The 13,893-nt window shown below is 48.0% G+C and overlaps 1 protein-coding gene across 1 annotated transcript in view; it reads left to right on the plus strand.

Annotated features, from left to right (window-relative positions):
- Positions 1-13,893, plus strand: part of C2CD3 (C2 domain containing 3 centriole elongation regulator) — a 55,699-nt gene that overhangs the window by 20,030 nt on the left and 21,776 nt on the right. The window contains exons 14-22 of the mRNA XM_081002523.1: positions 409-595; positions 1,486-1,658; positions 2,868-2,991; positions 3,216-3,484; positions 6,299-6,388; positions 6,537-7,163; positions 8,604-8,903; positions 11,197-11,335; positions 13,019-13,083. Coding sequence (XP_080858649.1) covers positions 409-595; positions 1,486-1,658; positions 2,868-2,991; positions 3,216-3,484; positions 6,299-6,388; positions 6,537-7,163; positions 8,604-8,903; positions 11,197-11,335; positions 13,019-13,083 — 1,974 coding nt within the window. The remainder of the gene's footprint in view (positions 1-408; positions 596-1,485; positions 1,659-2,867; positions 2,992-3,215; positions 3,485-6,298; positions 6,389-6,536; positions 7,164-8,603; positions 8,904-11,196; positions 11,336-13,018; positions 13,084-13,893) is intronic.

Below are 13,893 nucleotides of genomic sequence, written 5' to 3' on the forward strand. Positions count from 1 at the left end.
AAATAGGTACCGCTCCGGCGGGAAGGTAAACGGCGTTTCCATGCGCTGCTCTGGTTTGCCAGGAGCGGCTTAGTCCTGCTGGCCACATGACCAGCTCTATGCCAGCTCCCTCGGCCAGTAAAGCGAGATGAGCGCCGCAACCCTAGAGTCGTCCGCAACTGGACCTAATGGTCAGGGGTCCCCTTTATCTTTACTTTATTATTATTATTATTATTATTATTATTATTATTCTTGAAACAAGCTAGAACCCAATATCAATGCCCAAAGACAGGCCTAACGTGAATGACGGCTGTAGGAGCAGCCTTGGGTCCTCTTGGCTAATGAGTGGGCTTGGGTCAGTGTTGGGTGGCACATGGGTCCTTGTCCCTTGCATCACAGGTCTTTTCTGGCTTTGCTTTACCTCCTCAGGCCTTGTGTTAAAGCCTTTCCGCTCAACAACCACCTTGTGCGTCCCTGACCCCAACTTTGGCGACGAGCGTCATCACTCCTTGATGGTCCCTGCTGATGTCCCTGTCCAAAGGCTGCTGCTCAGCTCTTTCTCTGCCCAGGGCTTAGGAGGAGGAGGAGGAGGGATCCAGTTTGAAATCTGGTGCAGGTATTTCTTCTGGTGTCCCTCGCCATCCCTGCAATGCCCCTTCTTAGCAGCACTCGCAGCCAAGGCAAACACCTACCTCTCCTTTCTGCTGGCATCAAGCCGTGGTTAGGCCTTGACCCAGTAGACCTAAAGGAGCATCTCCACCTCCATTGTTCTGCCTGGACACTGAGGTCCAGCGCTGAGGGCCTTCTGGCGGTTCCTTTGCTGTGAGAAGTCAAGTTACGGGGAATCAGGCAGAGGGCCTTCTCGGTAGTGGCGCCCGCCCTGTGGAATGCCCTCCCACCAGATGTCAAAGAGAACAACAACTACCAAACTTTTAGAAGACATCTGAAGGCAGCCCTCTTTAGGGAAGCTTTTAATGTTTAATAGGTTATTGTATTTTAGTGTTTTGTTGGAAGCCGCCCGGAATTGCTGGGGAAACCCAGCCAGATAGGCGGGGTATAAATAATTTATTATTATTATTATTATTATTATTATTATTATTATTATTATAGGATGTCCATGTGAAGGATCCTCCTCAAAGCGGGGCACAGAAAGTCCTACAAAAATGAGTCCTCTGTACTTGAGCTCTTCACTCTCTAAATTATCCCTTTCAGACTCATTTCTTTGACCCTGTAACAAAACCTTAAGAGTTTGCATGCAACTGGGCCAGGTGATGAGAGAGGCCCTTTCCCCCTGAGACCCTGGAGAGCGGCTGCCAGTCAGACCAGGCAGCCTTGCTTTAGATGGACAAGGAGTATGACCTGGCATAAGCCAGCTTCCTATGACTGGGGCTGTCAGGATACAGTACATGGCTGCATTTGGCTTGGTGGGCCACATGATGCTGGCCTAGCAGGCTCCTCTTTGCATTCAAAAGGGTTTACCCCTAACGTTTACTTCTCTTCTTGTAGGTATTACTACCCCAACGTCCGAGACCAGATGGTAGCCAGGGGGACCTTGCCGCTGTCCCGCCTGTGTGCCATGGTGACCATGCAGTACCGAGAGGACGTGGGCATCCAGACCTTCAGTCTACCCTTAATCCCAAGGACTGAGAGTACAGGGGAACCCCATCCCCATTCCTCAGGTAACAGAAGACATTGGCCCAGAGCAAGTCTGGAGTTTGGTCAGGTTTTACTGTACCAGAGTGTAAGGCATAATTTTTCAGGACTTTAAATAAATTTTACCTTCCTGGTGGTGGTGGTGGTGGTGGTGGTGGTGATTTATTTATTTATTTATTTATTTATACCCCGTCCATCTGGCTGGGTTTCCCCAGCCACTCTGGGCGGCTTCCAACAAAACACTAAAATACAATAACCTGTACTGGAGGGCTCAGTCCCATTTTACAGGTGAAAAGCAGGGCAGAACTTCATATATTAGCAGACAGGTTTGCAGATTAACAGTAAAACAGGGGTGGGGTGTGTATGTATGTGTAAGGTAGATCAAGTGGAGGCAGGAAGGCTTCGTTTTTCTCTCGACCTCCAGTTTTTTCTCACAGCTAAGCTAATTTTGGTCTTATCTGGGGAAGGGGGGAAACAGGCCCAGGGTAGAGGGGTTGAGAGAATTGGTGCAAGAAGGACCAATTGGTTATACAGCCTCTCCTGAAATCCTCCCCACCACCACCACACACACATTGGAATTAGAAGGCAAACATGGTATTGGGGAACCTTGTGTTTGCCTTATAATGTCAGGTCCCACCCTGAGGCTAAGAAAGAGCATCTTGCATTCTGTCCGCCATATTCTGTTTCTACCTTCCTTAAAGGTAAAGGTACCCCTGACCATTAGGTCCAGTCACAGACGACTCTGGGGTTTCGGCGCTCATCTCACTTTACTGGCCGAGGGAACCGGCGTACAGCTTCTGGGTCATGTGGCCAGCATGACTAAGCCACTTCTGGCGAACCAGAGTAGCGCACGGAAACGCCGTTTACATTCCCGCTGGAGCGGTACCTATTTATCTACTTGCACATGACGTGCTTTCAAACTGCTAGCTTGGCAGGAGCTAGGACCAAACAACGGGAGCTCACCCCGTCGCTGGGATTCGAACCGCCAACCTTCTGATCGGCAAACTCTAGGCTCTGTGGTTTAGACCACAGCGCCACCTGTGTCCCCTTTCTACCTTCCTTAGATTCCTCCAAGTATTAACCTTCATGTGGTTGACGAGAAGGACCGGAGCGTCTGTTTTCAGGAAGATCTTCAGCTGTGACTTCTTGTCACATCAGCCACGTGCAGACCTTGCCCGCAGTTTCAGCAACGGAAAGCTTAAATATGTATTTCTTTCTCCTCCCCTTTCCCTCAGGTTTTCTTGATGTGAGCGTAAAATACAGGCGCTCCCTGAAAGCGACGGAAGGCATCCTGGCAGCTCAAGCAGTTTCTATTTCTGTTCAGATACACTTTGCAGCTGGTTTGCAGGCAGCAGCCAGGTAAGTGCATAGCCACAAGAGAGTGTTGAGTGCTTCTGCCAGTCAGAGCCGACTACCCTAGGCTAGATGGTCCAGATAGTTTGAATAAGGGCAGCCATCCTGCTTTCCTGCCCTTATTAAATACGGCAACGCACAATCAACACATACCCATGTGCTCCCCTGTCTAATTTTTTTGTAATCGCTCCTTATATGCGTCTCTGGGATATTTTCTTCTCTTTGCTAAGAGCTGTGGCAGAAAAGAACCCTTCGCTCCAATGCAGTGCAGAAGTTGGAGTGAACGTGTACGTCTCCGTGCACCTGCCCTTCCTCCCCGAATCTGAGAGGCGCAACACCCGAGCCGTGGCTCGCACTTTCTGCCCAGAATTCGAGCACCACACAGAGTTCCCGTGCAACCTCGTGGTCCAGAGAAGCAGTGGAGAAGCCTGTTCCCTGGGGGAGCTGTTGCAGATTTCGGAGATAGTCTTTTCCGTCTTTCACAAGAGCCTGAACTCAGGTATGTAAAATACACGCGGGCAGCCCATACTTTTGCTGTGCCGGTGACAGAACCTGCATCACGCCATCACTCTGAGCTGGGTGGGCAAGGGGAGTGGACCCAGCAAGCTACCAATGAAGGATCACTTAGGTTGCAAACCCACCCAGCACTCCCACCTGCTCTTTTGCACAGCATCCATCAACTTCCATCAAATTTGTGCAAGAGACATTTCCAGCACTGGCACAGCAAGGGCTTAGATGGTGCTCTGGCAGCAAGCACCAGCTCTTTCTAGCCATCCAGCTGCTATATTCTACTGTATTTTTAAAGTACAACACATTGGCTTTAAACCGTCAGCAGCTGGCAGCCTTTGGGACTGGTCCAGTGATTGCCTTCAAGCTTATAGCCAGCAAACAGTCCATTTACTGGGGCCCCTCAATTTCTATTACAAAGGGATCAATATGTGCTTCATTTCCTGGATTTGTATGTAGCTTTCCTAGACTAAATCATTTGAGCTCCTTGCTTTCATGCTTTTGAGTTTGTGTTCTGATGAAACAGAGGCCATGATGGTTGTGGTGGTGATGGCATTATTATTATTATTACTATTAATATTAGTTTTATTTATATGCCACCCATCTAGCTAGGTTGCCAGTTATTCTTTGTACACCAAGAATGAGGAAGCAGTGGTAGATTAGCACCCAATGACAGAACAAGGAATTACCCTTCATAGAATGAACAACCACTGATCATAGAGAATTGCCCCACAGTTAATTGCGGCAAACATGCCCAGTTCCAAGGGATAACAACTGAAATCATTTCACATAAATAAGCAACTATGTCAGGTAAAGGCAAAAGATAAAGGACCCCTGGACGTTTAAGTCCAGTCAAAGGCGACTATGGGGTTGCGGTGCTCATCTCACTTCAGGCCAAGGGAGCTGGCGTTTGTCCACAGACAGCTTTTTGGATCATGTGGCCAGCAGGACTAAACCCCTTCCAGTGCTGTGGAACACCAGAACACACGGAAACACCGTTTACCTTTCCGCTGCAGTGGTACCTATTTATCTACTTGCACTGTGCTAGGTTGGCAGAAGCTGGGACAGAGCAATGGGAGCTCACCCCATCGCATGAATTTGAACCGCCGACCACAGTGGTTTAGACCACAGCGCCACCTGTGTCCCTAAGCAACTATGTATGCAGGAGAGGAAAGACAGGAAACCACATGAAAGAGGATTCAAAGAACTCCCAGCTGTAGGAAGGACAATTTTTGCCCACACAGATCCTGTCTGATAGATCCATCCCAAAATAAGTCAATTGCCAGTAGCGCGAGGATTGCTTTTCCCTTGCACCTTTTCTACACTCGACCGTTTTGAGTACATTCTGGATGGATGAACCATGATTTTTTATTACAGATAGGTAGCCGTGTTGGTCTGCCATAGTCAAAATAAAAAAATCCTTCCAGTAGCACCTTTAAGACCAACTAAGTTAGTTCTTGGTATGAGCTTTCGTGTGCAAGCACACTTCTTCAGATACACTGAAACAGAAGTTGCCAGATCCTTCTATATAGTGAGAAGGTGGGGAGGGGTATTACTCAGAAGGGTGGTGGGAATGGGAGATAGGCAGATAGCTGGGATGAGCCTGCTGATGACTCTTAACGACTGTAATGGGTCTTACAGGAAAAGGCAAGGGGTGAGAAGGTGAGAAATGGCTTAGTCATGTATAATGGGATAAGAATCCAATGTCTTTGTTCAAACCAGGTTTCTCCATGGTTTTAAGTTTGGTAATGAGTTGCAATTCAGCAGCTTCTCTTTCCAGTCTATTTCTGAAATTCCTTTGTAGTAAAACAGCTACTTTGAGATCTTGTATAGAATGTCCTGGGAGATTAAAGTGTTCTCCTACTGGTTTCTCTGTTTTGTGATTCTTGATGTCAGATTTATGTCCATTTATTCTTTGGCGTAAGGTTTGGCCTGTTTGTCCAATATAGAGAGCTGAAGGACACTGTTGGCATTTGATGCCATACACAATGTTAGATGATGAGCAATTGAATAGTCCCGAGATGGTATGTGTGATGTTGTTGGGGCCAGTAATGGTGTTGTCCGGGTGTATGTGGCAGCAAAGTTGGCATCTGGGTTTATTGCAGGCTCTGGTGCCAGTGTCCGTGTTAAGTCTGGTTGTAGTATTATTGTGGGTTAGGAGTTGTTTAAGATTGGGTGGCTGTCTGTAGGCAATGAAAGGTCTTCCTCCCAGAGCTTGAGAAAGAGAACTGTCATTGTCCAGGAGAGGTTGTAGATCTCTGATGATGCGTTGTACTGTTTTAACTTGGGAGCTGTATGTGATGACTAGAGGTGTTCTGTTATTTTCTTTTTTGGGTCTGTCTTGCAGCAAGTTCTCTCTGGGTATAAGTCTGGCTCTGTTGATCTGTTGTCTAACTTCATCTGCTGGGTATTTTAGTTCTGAAAAGGTTTGCTGTAGATCTCTTAGGTGAGAGTCTCTGTCTGTAGAATTGGAACAGATGCGGCTGTAACGTAGTGCCTGGCTATATACAATGGACTGTTTGGTATGTTTGGGATGGTAGCTAGAGGCATGTAGATATGTTTGTCGGTCAGTTGGTTTACGGTATAAGGTGGTGTCCATGCGCCCATCCTGTATTTTTATAGTAGTGTCCAAAAAATGTATTTCTTGCATAGATTGATTCATTGTAAGGTTGATTGTGGGGTGAAAATCATTAAATTTCTGGTGAAAGGTGTTCAGGGTCTGTTGACCATGTGTCCAGATGATAAAAATATCATGATTTTTTATTTATTTCATATTTATGCTATGTCCTTCATTTTGATCTTACAGCACCATATGGAACAAAAACCCAGGCTTCGAGGGATTACCTCCTGGGAACTGCCAAGATTCCAACCAGAGACCTGTTGAACAGAAGATCAGGTAAAGATACCTGTGTTACCCTTGGTGTACGTAACAGAGTCGCTTTTTGATAGGGAGGTGCTCAGTAAATGAAAATGTTCTGCTCCCCCACGCCCACTTTCCATTGAAAAGTGATAATGACACTCTTTTCCTGTGTTCTCTGTGAAAGGTATTCGAGGCTGGTTCCCAATAACTCTGCCGGAGGATCTGGTGCCCTCTCATTGTGCAAACATCCTGCAAACCATAGTTGGAGGCCTGGAGCTTTCTGTCACCTTTGCCCATCCTGGGGACCGGCAGCGTGTCCTGGATGCGGCTAAACTTTTAGGCTGGAATTTGAAGGAAGCCAGCGCTGAGCGCCTGCAGGACGACAGTGAGGGCGAATGCCAGCCTACTTCAAACACTGCAGCCGTGGCCATTTCCATCCCTCGGCTGTGGCTACCAGTGCAGTGTGTGCTACTTGCAGGAGAGACGCACTTAAACAAAAGCGTCCATTGCTACCTCCGCTATAAGCTGTATGACCAAGAAGCCACGTGGACGTCTCTTAGGAGGCCCAAATTAGCCGAAGACCAGAAGCACGTGACCGTGAGCTTCAAGAAAAGCAAAGAAATGGATCTGCCGTTGAGCCAAGCCTTACTGTGGTACTTCAAGGAGGAGAGGCTGGAGGTCCAGGCGTGGCGAGCCTATGGGAACGAGAGCAACACTGAGAGGCCGCTGGATACCGATCGACTGATTGGGTCGGCCTACGTGGACCTTGCTGCGCTCAGGGAGAGCTCAAGGGGGAAAAGGACAGTTAGTGGTATGTTCACTAGCAGCTTAAAAAACGTTGGGCAGATTTGGGGCTCAATTCATCAATTGCCATCCAAGCCGTAGTCTTTGCATTCTCTTTTTTAACCCCATCACCAAGCAATGATTGTAACAGCCGTGCCCCTATTGGCATATTTATGCGACACCCACTTACCATATGGAGTTTGCTACCAACAGGCGTGCTCTGGTCCATGGGGTCACGAAGAGTCGGACACGACAAAACGACTAAACAACAACAACCAACAGATGTGGTGGTGGCTGCCACTACAGATGGCTTTCAAAAAGTATGGGGGCAATTTCTTGAAGGAGAGGTCTAGCGCTGTCCATGGGACGCAGGAAATAACTTCCCATGTTCAGAGTCACATACAGTGGTACCTCGGGTTAAGTACTTAATTCGTTCCAGAGGTCCGTTCTTAACCTGAAATTGTTCTTAACCTGAAGCACCACTTTAGCTAATGGGGCCTCCTGCTGCCGCCGCGCCACCGGAGCACAATTTCTCTTCTCATCCTGAAGCAAAGTTCTTAACCCGAGGTACTATTTCTGGGTTAGCGGAGTCTGTAACCTGAAGCGTCTGTAACCTGAGGTACCACTGTACTTTCGATCACCTGGTGCTGGGGGCCAACAGGGATGGCTGGCTCCAGCCTAGGTGGAAAGGGACGCTGCCCACACTTTTCTGCCTGAGCAGGAGTAGGAGGCAACAAATGAATGAATTAAATAATAATTGTTGTTGTTTAGTCGTGTCCGACTCTTCGTGACAACAACAACAACAATAATAATAATAATAACTTTTATTTATACCCCGCCCTCCCCAGCCAAGACAGGGCTCAGGGCGGCTGACACCCAATATAAAAACAAATTGATTGAAATACAACTTAAAAGCAAGATTAAAATACAACATTAAAATATTAAAATACAGCTTCATTTCAGTGGAAACTCAAATCAAAAACGTTTTTGGGGGATGAAAACGTCAAGTCTTCACCAAGGCTAACTTTCCAGACTGGTCCTACATGGGCCAGAAAAAAGCCAGGGGAGTCCCCAAATAGGAGTTCCATCGCAGGAGGGGAAAGGAAAAAAGAAGAGGGGGGAGGGAATCAAATTGATTCCAAGCCGAAGGCCAGGCAGAACAACTGTGTCTTACAGGCCCTGTGGAAAGAAATCAGATCCCGCAGGGCCCTGGTCCCATGAGACAGAGCGTTCCACCAGGCCGGAGCCAGTGCTGAAAAGGCCCTGGCTCTGGTTGAGGCTAATCTGACTTCCTTAGGGCCCGGGACCTCTAGTGTGTTGCTATTTATGGGCCTTAAGGTCCTCCATGGGGCATACCGGGAGAGTTTTTTTTAATACCAGCAAGATCTCAGAGGAGATTACAGAACCAGACACCTGGCCCCCAACCTCTCTTCTGCTTCTTGAAATGTGCCTTCTCCCATCATTGCAGGTGTCTTCCCCTTGTTCCGGCGCAATTCTTCAAACTTGTTGGGAGCCGCCATGCGAGTCCACATTGTGGCGGCTCCCAAAAGCCCCTCCAGACCTGATGTTTCCGAAGATGGCAGCAGTGGCACCAGTGACCACGAGGAAAGGCGGAAGGAGCCTGAGCAAGATTTGAAACCCGATCAGACCTCCGTTGTGGAAACCCTCAGCGAGAAACCATCCAAGGAGTCTCCCCACACAGTGGGTCAGGAGCAGACATTTGCCGTCAGCATCCTTGTGGAAAGGGCTATGCACTTGAGCTTAAAAGGTGAGTAAAACTCTGGGCTCCCTGGGGTCTAGGTTGAAATCCCACAAATGGGACATAAAGGCGGTGTTCTGTTGTTACTTGTTTGCTTAGGTTTATATTCACCTTTAAAAACACTAGGAGGAATTGAACAAGGTGATTGTTTTGTCAAGGCAAACATTTCAGTTTTCCAGACAAAATGATTCCCCCCTCTTCTCTCCCTGCACTGTTCCAGAATTTATACCATCCCGAGCCAGTGTCAGAGGGAGGAGAGTTGAGGAAAACCGCCCCACTTCACGAGTGGAGGTCCCTACACTGTGCTTCTGCTTACGGGACACATTACAGTGGTACCTCGAGTTACATACACTTCAGGTTACAGACTCCGCTAACCCAGAAATAGTATCTCGGGTTAAGAACTTTGCTTCAGGATGAGAACAGAAATCGTGCTCCTGCGGCGCAGCAGCAGCAGGAGGCCCCATTAGCTAAAGTGGTGCTTCATGTTAAGAACAGTTTCAGGTTAAGAACGGACCTCTGGAACAAATTAAGTACTTAACCCGAGGTACCACTGTAGTTGAATTCCACCCATTATCAGGGTGACTTGACAATTAAACCTTGGAAACAGCATAAACAACTAATCTGTTACATGAGCACATCCGGTTCATCCTAAAAACTGTTCCCAGTGCGTGCATTTTTAAAATGAAAAGGTGCAGTCTGCTCCCAGGAAATTATTCACGCTGTAATAAGTCTTCGTTAAGGAGACAGTTCTGTGTAAAATAATGATTTTTCCTTCTGTTAGTGTCTTTTTAGGTTGTATTTGATCTTTTAGGTTGTTATTGATCTTATACATAAGCTGCTTCAGAAAGGATTTTGGAGTGAATAGCTTGGAGGGCAGGGGGATAAATAAATAAGTGAGCAATTTAATTATGTTTGCATGTTAACCACTTGTAGTCATAATGGAATTCTTGCATTATATGCCCAGCCCTTTTAGACAGAGGTTGTTATGAACTCCTATCCCTTTATGATAATCATAAAGTACTGGAAAACTTCAAAAAGATATTGGTAACAGGAGTTTGGGCGGAAGTGTTCTGGAAGGGAATTTGCCATTCGAAAGAACTGCCATCAACATGCCCTTTATCCTGATCTTGATTTGGGCAGCCTTGGGCTCCGCATCACCACCTTCCCAGGAAAGTTTCCTGGGATTCATGTTCCACATTGTTTCTGTCTCTGAAACGGCATTGGGGCTCTTCCCAGAGGGCGACCTTGTTGTTCTGCGGATGCACAGCAGCGACTTTGTGCTGAGCAAACTAGGTCAAGCCAATTAAACGATTAGCTAATCTCTGTTCTCACAGGCTTCTTCCCATGCTTTTGAGATAAACAGTCCCAGGTTGGGGGGCTGGTAAGCTCTAGTCCTGCTCCAGCCATGAAAGAGATTATAGTAATCGGGGGGAGGAGCCTTTTATTTGTCCATTCTCTTGCACCAAAGAACCCTCGGTCTCTCTTTGGCAGTTCCTAAAGGCCTGTCTTCTGTATTATATTGCAAGCGTTTCTAAATGTTCAGCAAATTCTATATTTGCACTTTCCCCCTGCATTTCCCCCTTGCTGTAAGACAATGGGCCTTATAAAGACCTATCACCCAGAACATTCATCTTATTTATTTATTTATTTCCCTCCCACCCATCTGGCTGGTTTCCCCAGTCCCTCTGGGTGGATTACAGCATATCTAAAAACTTCCTTAAACAGGGCTGCCTTCAGGTGTCTTCTGTAATTCTTTATCTGCTTGACATCTGAAAGAAGGGCATTCCACAGGGAGGGCGCCACTACCAAGAAGGCCCTCTGCCTGGTTCCCTGTAACTTCGCATCTCGCAGCAAAAGACCCTCGGAGGAGGACCTCAGAGTCTGGGCTGAGCGATGGGGGTGGAGATGCTCCTTTGGGTCTCCTGGGCCAAGTCCGTTTAGGACTTTCAAGGTCACCACCAACGCTTTGAATTGTGCTTGGATACCGCCCTGCTTCTCCCAAGATTGCTTATTGTCCAAACAGGCCTGTGCATGAGCATGTGAGCGATGGGGCTTTGGTGCCCTCAGCCTCCTGCTTCTCGTTCGCATTGCCAGTTGCAAGGCTGTGCTTGCCTGCCTGGCAGGCTCACAGGAACCCGGGATCATGGAGTCATTCCCCCAGAACCATCTGGAAGTGCCCTTTCCTTTGGCCTCACGGATTGTGGCTCTTCTGGGGAGAGCCTGCATTCCGTGGTACCTTCCAAAGTTCCCTCCTTTCTCATAACTTCAGACCAAACCAACATCAGCCCAACTTGTCTTTCAGGGAGTCCTCTCACTGAACGTGGGGTCGTGGCACCCAGTAGCTACGTGTCCTTTGTCGCTGCCGATGCCGATAATCCCGTTGCCACGGAAATAGTTGAAAATTCCGACTCACCTGTTTGGGACTTTCAGCAGCAGACCAGGTATGCAATGTGAGCCTTTAACAAATGGGAATCTCAGAAGCCCCACCATCTGCTACACAGACAATCAATTGGAATAGCAGGCTTCCTACACAGGGAAGGATTTCTCCAGTCAAAGCAACAGAAATGCATGTTACACATTTGGGGTTTTTTGTTTGTTTGTGTGTTTACAATCACACAGTTTTAGGAAATCAATTAACCCTGAACAAGAACACTCCAGTTAGGAGGCAAAAATGCACTGCAAGTACCAATTAGGAGCAGTAGTATCTATATAGCACCACCCAACAGAATGGTGCTTTAGAGAGAGAATCTTTTGCCCCAAAGAACTTGCAATCTAAATCTTTCCGCAGCTATGACAATAATAGGGAGGGGGGTAGAATAAGTTAGGTTTAATTTTGCTCAAGGATGAGGATTAAGGGGTTATAAGGGGACGCAGGTGGCACTGTGGCCTAAACCACTGAGCCTCTTGGGCTTGCCAATCAGAAGGTAGGCATTTCAAATCCCTGCGATGGGGTGAGCTCCCATTGCTCTGTCCCAGCTCCTGCCAACCCAGCAGTTCTAAAGCACGCCATTGCAAGTAGATAAATAGGTACCACTGTGGCAGGAAGGTAAATGGTCTTTCTGTGCGCTCTGGTTTCCATCACGGTGTCCTGTTGCACCGGAAGCGGTTTAGTCCTGCTGCCCACATGACCCAGAAAGCTGTCTGTGGATGAACGCCAGCTCCCTCAGCCTATAAGCGAGATGAGCATTGCAACCCCATAGTTGCCTTTGACTGGACTTAACCATCCACGGTTCCTTTACCTTTACCTTCTAAGCAAAAGTCAGAAGTGTCAAAATGTACACACCAGTTTTCAGGCGCATAGGCCCTGATGCTGCCACCCATGCCTACCTATTCACACATACCCCCATATGTATTTGGGAAGCGGCTATAGCTCAGTGGTTAGAGCAGCAGCTGCCTTGCCTGCGGAAGGTCCCAGCTCCAATCCCTGGCATCTCCATGCCAGGCTGCGAAAGACTCATGCCTGAAACCCCGAAGAGTGGCTGCCAGTCAGTGTAGGCAGCACTGGGCAAGATGGGCCAATGGTCTGACTCAGTATAGGGCAGTGTCAGGTTTGCAGGTGGTTGCTCGCGAGTAAACAGCCAGGACTCCAACCTGTCTTTTACAGGTTTTATTTAGTACAAACCATGTACAGTGCAGAAACCCAAAGTTCATGTCTGTCTCAGTCACTTCCGGGAGTGGCCCCTTCCGGTTTCTCCCCCAACATAAGAACTTGGACACCCCAAATCTCCGCCTCCCCTCCCTCCGTTTCATCCCTCTGCAAAAACTGGGCGACGGAAGCGGCATGTCTGTTTCCTGACCAGCTGGCTAAGCGAAGCGCTTGGGCTCACAGTAGCATCTGTGAGCCTTTCCCTCACCTCGCCCCTCCTTTCCCCCTCTGCTTCACTGGAGGCGTAGCTCTCTCCACTTCCTGACGAAGAGCTACTTCTGAGCAACGTCGGAGGCTCCCTGTATTCTTGTGCCCCCCTTCCCCCTTTCGATGGCAGTCTCCTGACCGGCAGCTTCCTAAGTTCCTATGTTCTCATGCCTCAGGGAGAGTTTTCCATATGATATGTAACTTGAATTTCAGAAATGTTTCATCCGACCATGATAAAGGTGCATTTCTGACTTTTTCTTCTTCTTGACAGACTCTCCAAAGAGCTTCTGTTGGATCCTCAGCAAACTCTGGTCTTTAAAGTGTGGCACAAAGCAGGTATTATTCTCCAAATGCAGTTACTGTATAGCCAACAACCCCCAAACTCTATACCAAGGGGAACCGTTACTAAAGCGCCTTACGCAGCTGGGGACCAGGAAGCCTTTTCATTTCACTTGTGTGGACTGACGAGCTCTTTCCAACTAAACTAATGGTAAAGGGCTTGGACCTAACTTGGGAGGCCGTTTTCATGTATGTGTTCTAAGTAGGAAGGAAGTGCTACATGCATCCAGAAGACACATGTATTGGATGCTTTGGATCGTGCCCAGAAGCAAATAGGTATAAGGACAGGAGTGATAGGATCCTGTAAGCCAGCACCCACAGCATCCTCACTGCTGCATTCAGGACTACAGTGGTACCTCTGGTTGCAAACATGAAAAGCTCGCAGCCTGAAGCGCCGTATCTGCACAGGTGCGCGGCGCGATTTGGCGCTTCTGCACATGCACAAGCGGTGAAACCCGGAAGTAACCCCTTCCGGTGCTTCCGGGTCACCACGGGACGCAACCTGAAAAAACGTATCATGAAGCAAACATAACATGAGTTATGAATGTAGTTGCTGCTTCCAAAGACTCTTCGAAGGTAGATGCAAGGAAGGCATGTGTCACTGTGGTCAGGTCTGCCCTTATCAGGAATGGGCCCACCAGCCTAAGTTCGGCAATGCGCTCCTGGCCACAACTGTCATCCGAGAGATAGGCATGCAGGGATTTTCATCAGTCACTCCCCGCCAAGTCTGGATTAAATAAAACAAAGCCAAATCAAGTTTCTAGTTCTTAAGACAGTGACTCCAAATGCCCCATGAGGCAGGGTCCT

Source organism: Podarcis pityusensis (assembly GCF_964106645.2).
Source record: "Podarcis pityusensis genome assembly, chromosome: 4".
NCBI classification, from domain to species: domain Eukaryota; kingdom Metazoa; phylum Chordata; class Lepidosauria; order Squamata; family Lacertidae; genus Podarcis; species Podarcis pityusensis.